The sequence below is a fragment of the Podarcis bocagei genome (genome assembly GCF_964188305.1).
Source record: "Podarcis bocagei genome assembly, chromosome: 7".
In the NCBI taxonomy this organism is placed as follows: Eukaryota; Metazoa; Chordata; class Lepidosauria; order Squamata; family Lacertidae; genus Podarcis; species Podarcis bocagei.
In genome coordinates, this window is record NC_138132.1 from 20,484,895 (window position 1) to 20,497,218 (window position 12,324).

General features: G+C 50.5%; 1 protein-coding gene across 3 annotated transcripts in view; it reads left to right on the forward strand.

The window, feature by feature from the left end:
* The first annotated feature begins 779 nt into the window (after positions 1–779).
* KIRREL2 (kirre like nephrin family adhesion molecule 2) overlaps positions 780–12,324 on the forward strand; it is a 63,588-nt gene continuing 52,043 nt past the window's right edge. The window contains exon 1 of one of the 3 annotated variants that reach the window (XM_081203522.1): positions 780–1,401. In XM_081203522.1, the coding sequence (XP_081059648.1) occupies positions 1,332–1,401 (70 nt within the window). In that variant the 5' untranslated portion in view covers positions 780–1,331. The remainder of the gene's footprint in view (positions 1,402–12,324) is intronic. The other 2 variants (XM_081203521.1, XM_081203520.1) reach the window with 2 other exon arrangements.

Genomic DNA, 12,324 nt, shown 5'->3' on the forward strand with positions numbered 1-12,324 from the left:
GGGGACAGGCAGAGTCTCTTGGGGGCAAGCAAGGCCAGGTCAGAAAGCTGCCTTGATGCATGTAGTTGTTGCATCAGATTGTTGTGCAGCGTGCTTTCCCACCCCAGGGCCTTGCTGTTCAGCCCCCGCTATTTCTCGCCTTTCTCTTTCCCTGCAAAGCGGGTCAGCAGATCATCCCACCAGCACCCCCACCACAAATAAATAATGCAACTTCCACACTTTTCAACATAGAAGCCCAGAACAGGCAAAATATCAGAGGGGAGATTGGATTTCAACGAAATAAAAAAAATACATTTTTCCAGGGTAGGGGAGAGAAACCAGGAAAACAAATACTTTCCCCACCACCACCCCAGAGAAAAATGCAATTTAACGAGGTTCTATATGGAAGGAGTTTGGAATATGAGAAGGCACCACTGCATCCTTCCTGGGACTATCGGATGCTGGCATTCTCAAGATCCTTTTAAATATTAAAAAAGGACAATTAGCAACACACACACACAGCCTTTAATTTAACACTCAGTATATGATGTGCCCCATTGTGATACACGATGCGTTGGACGAGGTGCGTTTGCTAGCGTGGGGCACACCCTTCCGCAGGCAGCAGCTGCCTCCTCCCCCTCACACTCCCCACCGCACCCACTAAGCTCGGACCTTTTCACCCACGGGGGTGGGTGGGGAGAGGAGGGGGCGATGCCCGAGCTAGTTCACCCGTGCCCGCCCGCCCGCGAGCGAGCGAGCGAACCAGCAAGCCAGCCACCGCTAGCCAGCGAGCGGTTTCTGAATGCGAGCGTGTGATATATATATATTTTTCTTAATGAGTGCAGCTTCCCAGGCAGCCAATCCGGAGCCGCGGTGGGCGTGGCCATGCTCTACCCTTGCTGAATGAGCAGGAGCTCCCTGGAGGTGGACGGCTACAGTGTGGAAGTAGCTGGGGAGCTGGCGAGTCCTGCAGGAGGGGCAGGAGAGCGCGAGGAAGGCAGGAAGGAAGAAGGGAGAAAGTGGTCCGGTCCTTCCCCGCTTTCCTTTCCTTTTTTATTTTAAGGAGATGAGCTTCGGGATTTTCCTTGCAACTTCAAAAATCCCTCCTCCTCCCCCAACATCCTCCACTTTTGCTTTAAACCATCCCAGTCCCAGACACCAAGGTCACGGTAGACGCCCCCTCTCTTAAAAGCAGGAAAGAACCCGCAACTGTTGGAATCCTCGAGACCCGGGTCAGCCTCGCTGAGGAATTCGAAGGCGGACACGGGAGAAGGGCGGTCGTGTGAAAGGGAGGCTCCTGCAGTGAGACCCATCCCCGCTGAAGCGCCCATTCCCACCAGCGCCCACCCTCGATGCCACCCACCATGAGGACGGCGCTCCTGCTGACCTGGACCGTATCCCTGAGTTACTTTGCAGACCCAGGTATGAACTGCAACTGCTTTATATTTGTCAAACTTCCTTCTGATGGAGACGGGAGGGGTGTGTGTGAGGGGGGAGGAATCTCCCAGTTTGCCAGCCTTAAGGGGACCCCCCCCCAAAAAAGCCACCCCACCCACTGACGCTAAACTTAAGACTTAAAAAAAATATTGAACGGGTCCAACTCTTTCACGAAAGATACCAGGCTATATATTATTAGGATTGGGACCGGGCTGAGAGTGCGGGGAGGTTGCTCTGTTTCTGGCTACAAGGGGGAGGGGGGGACAAGGAGCAGCGCCTCAGGACCCCTGGGTTCTATTCCTGACTCTGGGGGAGATCATGGGGCTTAATGGTTTGAGCAGAGGAACGGGGGCGGCCGGCTGGGACCTTCCTTGAGGAATGGGTTGGGACTAGGAACTGCTGGGGCGGGTGTTTTTTCTTTCCTGGGGTGGGTGGGGGGCTCATCCGGACTGTGCCAATGATTCTTGAGTACGCATGTATGTATGACCTTGAGGAGAAGTCGCCTTTGTACCACTGCCTTTGCCGCTCTCTGTTATCTGCGGGGGTGAACTTAAGTAAATAACCTCTGGTGCAGCCAGCAACGAAGTGAGTGGGTCCTTCCCCCCTTCTATGGGGAGGGGTATTACCCCCCCCACACACACACACACCCTCGTTAAAACCACGCGTTGCAGTTTCATCTCAGGGAGGGATTTATTTATTTATTTATTTTGCGCGTGGGGTGTGTGTGTGTGAATAATTATTCTAATTTTTCCCTGTGGGAATGGGAGGGCTACCATCGCCCTGCCTGGTTCCCTGAAGTGCTCTTCTCCGCGGGGGCGTGCTTGGGGTTAGGGTTGATCTTTGAGTTCCCTTCCACCCGCAGACTCCCTCTCGTGGTTAACCTTGAACGGCTAAATCTCAAGCGAGCTCGGTTCGCACGCCGTCCAGCGCCCCCCTCCCACCCACTCCCCCTTCCCTCCCCCTTCCCTCCCCCACAGTGCTGCAACCCCAGCACCCACACCTCGTTGTCATTCAGGTGCGGCTTTATTATTTAGCAAGCATACGCGATCAGTCTTGAAGGGGGCGGGGGGGAGGAGGAAGAGGAGCGCGGAACCTCTGAACTCCCCCCTCCCCTTCTGAATCTGGGTAAGCCTCGCCTGGCACTGGTGTGCTTCTCCCCATCCCACCCCCATCCCGCAACACCTTCACTTTTAATATGATTTAATTTCTCCCCCTCCCCTTCCTGTCTTGTAATTTCTACCAGAGGTTCAGGATTTGGGGGGGGGGTGTTTCAGGAGGCCTGGCAAGTTCAATGCTAACCCTTCTCTGTACAGAAGTAAGTCCTATTGAGTTCATTGGACGCTTGCGCCCAGGTAAGCGGAATTTAGGATAAATTCCAGAAATACCAAACTCTGGTTGTTGTGGATGCGTAAGTGGAAACCTGGGGGGGCCCTTTGCAGATGCCCAGAGTTGTGCCTCTCGCCTCTCACCTCCCTCAACTGGCATTGGTGTCAAGGGAAAGAGTTCTGTGATTGAGTCATGTAGGGAATGTTGGAAGGTGGTTGGCTAGTTAACCTGCCAATCAGCTTCAGTCTCTGGTTATGAGATTTCTTTGCCTAGATTTGGGGTCAGCCCCTCAATAGGCTGCACCCCCTACATGCCCAGGAGCAGGCCTAGCTGGAGACTCCATATGCATCATATACATTTAAAGCAATCCCCCCCCCCAAAAAAGAATTTTGGGAATTGTAGTTTTAAAAGTCCTGTGAATTGTAGCTCTGGATGAGTAAACTACAGCTGCCAGTGGGTGGTGGAAATGTGCTTTAAATGTATGGTGTTTAGGCAGCCTATGGCACGTTGGGGCCTGAGGTGGGGGGGGGCGGAATCCAAAGAGCACTCTCCTCTCCACACCCTGTCCCCATTGGCAGGTAGCGCCATGCGCTGGGAAAGTTTGCCTGTGCAAACCCCCCCCCCCCGGAAAGAAGCAGGATTTTCATGTTAAGAGATAGCGTGGTTCCATCTCAGTGGGGTTTGTGCGGTGCAGCGGACAGGCCTGGTGGATTGTGGGTCAGGCATCTGCCTGTGTTCTGCTGTGCCTCCCTTAAGGGCATCATATATACACACACACACCCCTCTCCCCTTGGCCTGCTGCAACATGGGAAGCCTGCCTCCAAGCAGGGCACCCCAGGGTCATCCTGGCAGTGGGTCACTGGGAGGAGCCACCTGGACCAGTGGGCAGCTGTGGTTGCACCACCTCCAATGTAGAAATGAAATCCTGTTAAATGGCTCTGCTGTTCGGCCAGGAGGAGCTCTCCTCCAGTCGCAGTGCAGTGATGGGGGAAGGTGCACCTGCTGAACTTCTCCCTGACAGCTCTTAAAGGCACAGGAGCCGTTTCATTTGGAGAGGACCAGAAGCTGCCTTATGCAGAATTGCATCAATGGTCTGCCTATAAGCTTAGTATGGTCCATACCAACCCTGGCAGCGCCTCTCCAGGGTTTCGGACAGCGGCCTCTCCCAGTCCTAGCTGGAGATGCTGAGGACTGAACCCAGGGCCTCGTGAGCACAAAGCAAAAACGGGACTCTACCACCGATGCAAAGAGTTGAATGTGTCTTCCTTTGGGCCTGGCAACCCTCCGGAGTTGGCCGGGTTCTCTTGGCTCATCTGCTGTCAGATGCCTTCAGTGGCAGCGATGGGAGTGCAGAGTGGCGCCCCCAGGGCAGGGTTTGGGGGTGTCGGGGATGTGTGGGTTGCGGAGGTGTCGAGGGGATAAGTGAGTTCACACTTGCACGCCTGGCTTAGCCTCTGCCCCCTGGCTACAAGTTCCCTTTGCAGTAACGCTAATGATTCCTGAGTGGTTGTGGCGCTCTTTTCCCCCCATGGCGCCTGCTCTTCGCTGGCGTTGAATCAACCTCTGCACAAGGGTGGGGAGGGAGCTGGGGACGGGGGGGGGGGCAGTGTCTAATGATGATGTGTCTTGAGCCAGCAGCCAGAGGCAGCAGCCGGAACATGGGAGACTAAGATGCAGGGCGGGGGAGTTTAAGGACAGAAACAGGATTTCAAACGGTCGTGTTAGGGCAGCTGAACACTTCTCCCTAGAAAAAGAATTTCCCTGTGGCACTAATGCATGGGGTGGAAAGTTAACAGCCACCACAGTCCTTGCACTGTGATTTATGATGGGGAACCTGTGGGCATCCCCTGATGCCGTACTACAACTCCCAACACCCCCTGACCATTGGCCATACTGGCTGTGGGCCAATGCATATAAGCAGCTGGGGGATACTGACTCCATGCACAAGATGGTCTCACCGGTGGTGCTGGAGAACATCAGCCTATTGTAACTGGGGCCTTCAACATCCAAGCCAAGGCTCTCTTATCTGGGCTGCCTCAGGAGGACTCCGTGGCTGCCATCTTGGGGACCCTGTAGGCATCCAGATGTTGAGCAGATGATCATTGGTTATGCTGACTGGAGCTGATGGGAGGTGGAGTTCAGCAACAGCTGGAAGGCTACAGCTTCCTCCTCAGCTCTTTACCAACAGCATTTGGTTCAGTTACCTTTTTTAAAATAAATAAATAAAAGTACTCCCCTACTGTTCCTATCTTCATTTCCCACAACAGGTTCGCTGTTTGCAGGAGACTGAGGAAGCAACCTGCAAAGTAGGTTGTTGTCTGTGACAGCGTGTGCAGTGATGCACTTAATTTCCAAGGAGCTGCAACACTTTTCGTTTCCCCCCACTCATTCTCTGACATTGCAACGTCCTCATAATCTCTGACTTTTTTTCCAGAGCTGGGACCTCTCTTTAACATGGATCTCCAACACGGAACCCCTTTCTAGGTCTGATGTCCTCCTTTGCCGCATTTTTTCTCCCCCCTTAACCTCTTTCACCTTCTCTAAGGGCAAAAGTCCCTCAGTCGCTTCCCACACAGCCCCGGATAAAACAAAGGCTCCATCGCTGACACAACCCAGTATACCATGGATGGTCATGTTGGACTACAACTCCCATCATCCCTGACTGTCAGCCCTGCTGGCTGGGGTTGATGGGCGTTGGAGTACAATGACCTCTGGAGAGCGGCACATGAGCTAACCCGCATCACACCATTTGAAGGCTGTTGGTCTTTGTCAATGTTTGTTGGTTTGTCCCATACTTCCTGCCTTCATCAAGGACCTACCACACATCTGGACCAACAATAAGTACTACATTTGGCAAAGGATCCTAAGAAATGTTTGGAGGAAATCTTGTTTTCAGCCCAGGGACCGCTTTCCTCAGAGGCAACCTTTCAGGGGCCACTTGGCCGAGGTGGGCACTCAAAGGAAGGCACAGAGCAAGGCTGGTCAGGGGTGTGGCCTTGAGTGGGTGGGTGTGGCTTTGAAGGGCAAAGGGGCGTGGCCTGAGGAATAGTCCCGTATGTGGACAGAGGCCTTGAGGATGACGTTTGAGTTTCCCCTTCTCTATTTCATAGTGTACTTTTTCGTCAGGGGGGTAACAATGGGTTGGTGAAATCAGGTTCAAGGGGGGCACAAAAAACGCAACTCTCCACTCTACTTGGGAGTCAGTGGGGGGTGCAGGGGGGCCGGGCGCACCAGGCGCAACATTTGGGGGTTAGGGTTAGGGGGCGCAAATCCACAGGTTAGGGGTAGCTAATTACTTGCCTTGCCCCGGGTGCTGACAACCCACGCTACGCCACTGTTGGGAGTGGCTAGGAGCCCACCCATCTGTTTGCACACTCTCCTTGCCAAGGGTTCAAGGGACAGGCAGGCGATGCCCATACAGCTCCTTGCCAAGGGCACAAGGGAGCCTAGGTACGCCTCTGCTCTTGGTTCCCAGAAGGACCTGGCTAAGGCTTTGCAGTTGTGACCTCCACGCTCCCCTTCATTGTAGGGGAAGGTCTGTGGTTGCGGAGACTGTGCCTTTTGCAGGAGCTGCTTTTCTCTCCATCAAGGAACCCCTGGCAAGCTGCTGTGGAACCCCAGAGTTCTTTGGAATATATTTTGAAAAGCACTGTTCTATTTTAGTAACATAGAATAAGGCAGACTCTTCCCCCCCGACACACACACACACTTTCCCTCTTTTTCTTTAGTTTAAACAAAGCTTTCAAAGAGCACACAATTCTCCACCAAGCCAAAGGTGTTCCGAGCTGGCAAAAAAAAATGGTATTGTGCATCCCTGTTCTGTCCTTGCTTTTTTTAAAAAAAAAAAAAGCATCTGATCTGAAATAGTCTTAATGAACCTGCTATTGTCAAACATTCACAGCTTCTGCCCATCTAAGGCTGCTTTTCCCTCTTCCCGTCCCCCCTCCCCTCCTTCTTCTGTGCTTCAGGGTTCTGTTTGGTGTTCCAGCAGCACAAATAAATAAATAAATGCATTTCCAGCTGGCTCCCAGAATTCTAGAAAAGGGGATAATTTTCCCTCTTAAACCTTCAAAAAAAAATATTATTTTTTTTAAAAAAAAAATCAAAATGCAGCCATCTCATTGAGAAGCTGTGTGACTGAAATTTGGCAGGAGCAAAAGCTGGCCTGGGGGATGTGCCTTCTGTTGTCTCTGTGGAAATCCACTCAAATTTGCAGTGATCTCAAGTTGGCAAAGTTGCAAGGAGTGCATTTATCTGAATACTAATGCTGAGCCTTGCCTGTATTAAGTTATGCAAATGACTACCCCCTCCGCCTATCACTGACACGGAGATGGGAGGTGGGGTGGGTGGGAGGAATGGCTGGTCGTTAGCCCCCAGCAGTGGTGGGGGTGGGGTGGGAGAGGAGGAGGAGGAGGAGGAGGAAGAGAAGGCTGCCTTGGTAAGGCTGACAAAACAATTATAACTGATGCATTGATCAACTAAAAATAAGCCTTGCCATAATTCAAGGTGATCTTTAGAGTATCTCGGAGGAAACTTAACATGGTGCGGCTTCTTTCCCCCTCTCTGAGTGAAATGACAAATCGTTGAAGTGCTGGGAAACCTGCTTAGCTAGAGAGCGGCAGAGAGCGGGCAGGAGGCGTGGGGTGGGGGCCACGTGGTCGTCCACATGCCGTCAGATGCCAACTTCCGAACCATTGGGCATGCTGGCTTGAGCCAACAGGAATGGGAGGGCTTCAAGTTGGCCATATCCGGTATGCACAATGCATGCATATACAGTGGTACCTCGGGTTACACACAGCCTTTCTCAACCTGTGGGGCCCCAGATGTTGTTGAACTACAACTCCCATCACCCCTAGCTAGCAAGGCCAGAGCTCAGGGATGATAAGAGTTGTAGTCCAACAACATCTGGGGACCCACAGGTTGAGAACCACTGGTACAGACTCTGCTAACCCAGAAATGGTACCTCGGGTTAAGAACTTTGCTTCAGGATGAGAACAGAAATTGTGCAGTGGCAGCAGGAGGCCCCATTAGCTAAAGTGGTGCTTCAGGTTAAGAACAGTTTCCGGTTAAGAACGGACCTCCGGAACGAATTAAGTACTTAACCCGAGGTACCACTGTACATATATTTGCATACATCAACCTTCTGCAGGTCAAAGGGGCAAAAATGCATGGTTAAATCCAGTCCTATGATCCACAGGAAAACACCAATGGCACTGTTCTTCAAGCCTTCGCCATTTCACCAGGCGCAGTCTGGAATCATTCAAGCCAGTCTTCTTAACCCTATGGGGTTAAGTGTGCTTTTATACTTTAAAAAAAAAAAAGTGATTTTCCCCACAAGGCTGAATCCGTAACTCGTTACCTGTTTCCACACTTGCACAAGACGGGTTACGGGAATTGGAAAATGGACACCATCCTGTCCAGAGTTGTTTGGGGCATACGAACTGAACAAATGCACTGAATGATGGGTTGCATCTAGAGCCCATGTGCTTAACAAGAAAAGAGAGAGAGAGACTTCTATGCTCATGTGTTCTTTGCTGTGGAATGCTATTTGCTTTGATCACTTTGCATCTGTCCTGGGTTCATGTTGCAGAATTAAGTATTTCATGTGTGTATGGACCACCACATATAGAAAAGTGTTAATAAGTTAAGTTTGGCACGGCACCAGGCAATTTGTCCCTGGCTGTTGATGACCCAGCCGCTTAGGGGGAATCACTAGCAGTTCTCGTCTTGCCCCCGGCACACCAAGAAACTTGAGTATTGAAAAATTATGCTTTGCAGGAGCTTTGTGCTGGCTGGCACAGCTTGAGTTCTCCCATTTTGCTTCTCTGTTGGTTCAAGCAGGTAAAAAAAGCTACAGGTATGTGAGGGTTAGTGCAGGGCTGGGTGTTTGTGACACCTGGCCCTCCAAATGCTCTTAGACTCCATATCCCATCAGCCCTAGGCCAAAGGTCAGGGATGATGGAAGTTGGAGTACAACAATAGGTTTTCCGGCCCTGAGCTAGCATCACATTCCATCCAAAACCCGGGACTGTGGTTTGTTTTGCTAGCCAGCCTTGAACCAAGGTTTGCTGGCTTTACTGGTCATAGTTTGTCAGGGCAAAATGCGAAGGTTTGCCCTTTTGCAGTGCCTTTATGAAGTAAGGGATAAAAGTGGGAGCCTTGAGCCTCATGCACCAGCCCATAGATGAGCAGTTCTCAACCTGTGGGTCCCCAGATGTTGTTGGACTACAACTCTCATCATCCCTGAGCTCTGGCCTTGCTAGCTAGGGGTGATGGGAGTTGTAGTTCAACAACATCTGGGGACCCACAGGTTGAGAAAGGCTGCCATAGATCATGTGCTTTGTGTAAACCAGGGTTTCTCAAACGTGGATCCCCAGCTGTTTTTCGACTACAACTCTCATCATCTCTAGCTAGCAGGACCAGTGATCAGGAATGTTGGGAATTGTAGTCCCCAAACAGCTGGAGACGCAAGTTTGGGAAACCCTGTTGTGAGCCAAGCTAGTTAGCTGGACAGTGTGTCCAAACACAGCCAATGTGGATCCCCACTGCGCCTTTCCCCAAACATTGGCTGTGGATCCCCACTGCGCCTTTCCCCAAACATTGGTGTTTTCTATGGATTATTCTGTTTACAGATTTTGGTTTGTGTCCACCAGCCTGTTGCATTGGCACAAACTGGGGCGGGGGGTGACGGGGAGGAGGAGAAGAGTCTATAGATTTGAAAAAAGGACGCATGAAAACAAATGAACAGCTCAGTCCCATAATGAATGGGGCATAAAAGTGCCTATCTCTCCATCTCCTGTAAATACTGGCATGCTTTGTGGATGTGAGGCTGCTTACACTGTATGAAGTGGCAGTTGCTATTAAACAAAATAAAGCTCTTATTTTCTCGCGTCTCATCTTCTGTCACGAAGTAATTGTCTGCTCCCTTAATTTCCTGCGGCAGTAAACATTTTGGATTGATTTTTCCTCCCCTTTTTTAACACGTCTGGAGAGATGCTTTAAGATAGCCATTGATTATTACCAGTGAAAATTGTTGGAGGAAATAGGAAAAATTGAATTTTCTCGGGGAGAAAAGACACAGAAGCCTTCAAAAACTGCAGTTATTACATGCTTGATGGCCACTAGATAGATTGGCAGGCTCCCAAAGATTTTGTCACTGCTGAACATATTTCATGGGGAAGAGAGGATTCAAAGAGCCGTGTGACTCTTCTCCTGCAGTTATTGCTCCTTCCAGAGCCAGGACTTAACTTGATGTATTGGTTTCGCCCTAGAACCTGGGGGGGTTTGTGCTTTTTTACTGCCAGAGCCCAGCCCCAGAACACGTGGAGCTGTAGAATAATGGATGTATCTGCTGTAAAATGAGGACGCTGTTCTCAAGACATTGTTTTCTCCTCTTGCCATGGTGGGGCAGCACTTTGGTTCACTGGTAGAGCATGCACCACGTATGCAGATGATCCAGATTCAATCCCCACCATCTCCAGGTAGAACTGGGAGAGACTCTGGTCTGAAATCCTGGAGAGCCACCAACAGGGTAGACAATGCTGAGCTTGATGAACCAAATCTGTGACAAGCCAGTTCATCTGATGTTGAATTCAGGCTCCCATCAGCCCCATCCAGCATGAGCAATGGGTTAAGGTTGAAGGAGGCTGTAGTCTGGAAGACCACGTCATATCTGCAAGGGAACACAATGATCTGCCCCATAAGCTGGCTTCCATGGTGGTAGACAGCCTGGTGCTATCCAGATGTTGTGGACTACAACACTCGTTCTCCTGGGTTATTGGCCAGACTGGCTATGCCTCATGGGAGTTGCAGTCCACAACTGGAGGCCACCGTGTCTGGCCACCCCAACATCCAATACAGTGGTACCTCGGGTTACATACACTTCAGGTTACATACGCTTCAGGTTACAGACACCGCTAACCCAGAAATAGTGCTTCAGGTTAAAAACTTTGCTTCAGGATGAGAACAGAAATTGTGCTCCAGCGGCGCGGCAGCAGCAGGAGGCCCCATTAGCTAAAGTGGTGCTTCAGGTTAAGAACAGATTCAGGTTAAGTACGGACCTCCGGAACGAATTAAGTACTTAACCCGAGGTACCACTGTACATTGCTCAGCTGTGGTTTGTTACATGTTATGCACCTCAAGGCCCTTCGGATAGCTTGGACAAGAGCAGAATCAGCTTTTGTCCTTTTGTGCTTACACCCTCCGCTGGTAGTGGTACAATCCTCTCTCTTTTTTGGTGTATCATAATGGGCATGAATCCAGAACAACCTGGGACTTGGCTGCCACTGTAAAAATCAGCGTTTTGATTCTGTATGTTCTGTAGCACTTGGCCCACATGCAGCTTTGGTTTCTAGACCTCATGGTTGTGGTATGAAGTTGGGAAATGTGCAGCTGTTGTTTGCTGAAGGCCTTGAAAACCAGAAGACTGAACTGGGTGGGGAACCCCAGAAACCCATCTCCCTATGGGCGTTGTTGTTGTTTAGTCGTGTCCAACTCTTCGTGACCCCATGGACCAGAGCACACCAGGCACTCCTGTCTTCCACCGCCTCCCGCAGTTTGGTCAAACTCATGCTGGTAGCTTCGAGAACACTATCCAACCATCTCGTCCTCTGTCGTCTCCTTCTCCTTTTGCCTCCATCTTTCCCAACATCAGGGTCTTTTCCAGGGAGTCTTGTCTTCTCATGAGGTGGTCAAAGTATTGGAGCCTCAGCTTCAGGATCTGTCCTTCCAGTGAGCACTCAGGGCTGATTTCCTTCCCTTTGGGCATAGCCAAGATTTATTTTGGGGGGCAGGTATTGCTAGAGGCGGGCAGAACCGACTTATCTGTGATACAAGTGGTCAATTAAGTATTTTTATTAATTTGCTTGATTGGGGGGGCAGCTGCCCCCCTGGCTACGCCCATGCAGCTTTGCACCCCCAAAATAGGTGGGTTTTTTGTTTTTCTTTAAAGGTAAGTGTAGCTTCAATGCATCCATAAATTAGGGCAATCTTTACAGGATGTTATCGTGGCTTAATAAGCCAATAATCTGTTAATGCCTGTGCATTCAGCTCCTTCTTTCCCCCCATTGCAGCACAATGAACCTAACCCAGGACCTTTTCTGGTTTGTCCTGAACTGGAAACGTGTGGTTACCAAATTCAGAACAAAGCAGGATATGAATCCATGGAGCTAGTTCCTTTACATCCTGTCTTTTTTTGAACAAACTTAGCAAACCCTTTTCAGTTAGAGTCTTCCTGATTTAATCACAGTTGGTGCAAAGGTAAGAGAGCACAGGGGCTCTGTTGGGGAATAGGCTAGGTAATATTTCAGCTGACAAACCTGAGATATTGTCCATACCGCACAAAGTCTCCAGCTGTAACCGTATCGCTTCACAAACACTATCTCAAGTGCAAAAACGCGTACAAAAAAATGATGGCCAGGACGGATGGGAGCTGGGCTTCGACAACATCTGGAAGGCAGCAGGTTTGGGAAGGCTGCTTTTCTGTTATGGTAACCCTGGAGGAACAGTATAAACTTTCAGAAGTGCCCATCTGTGATCTTCCAGTTGTGGTTGGACGACCATTGGCCATGCTGCCTGAGGCTG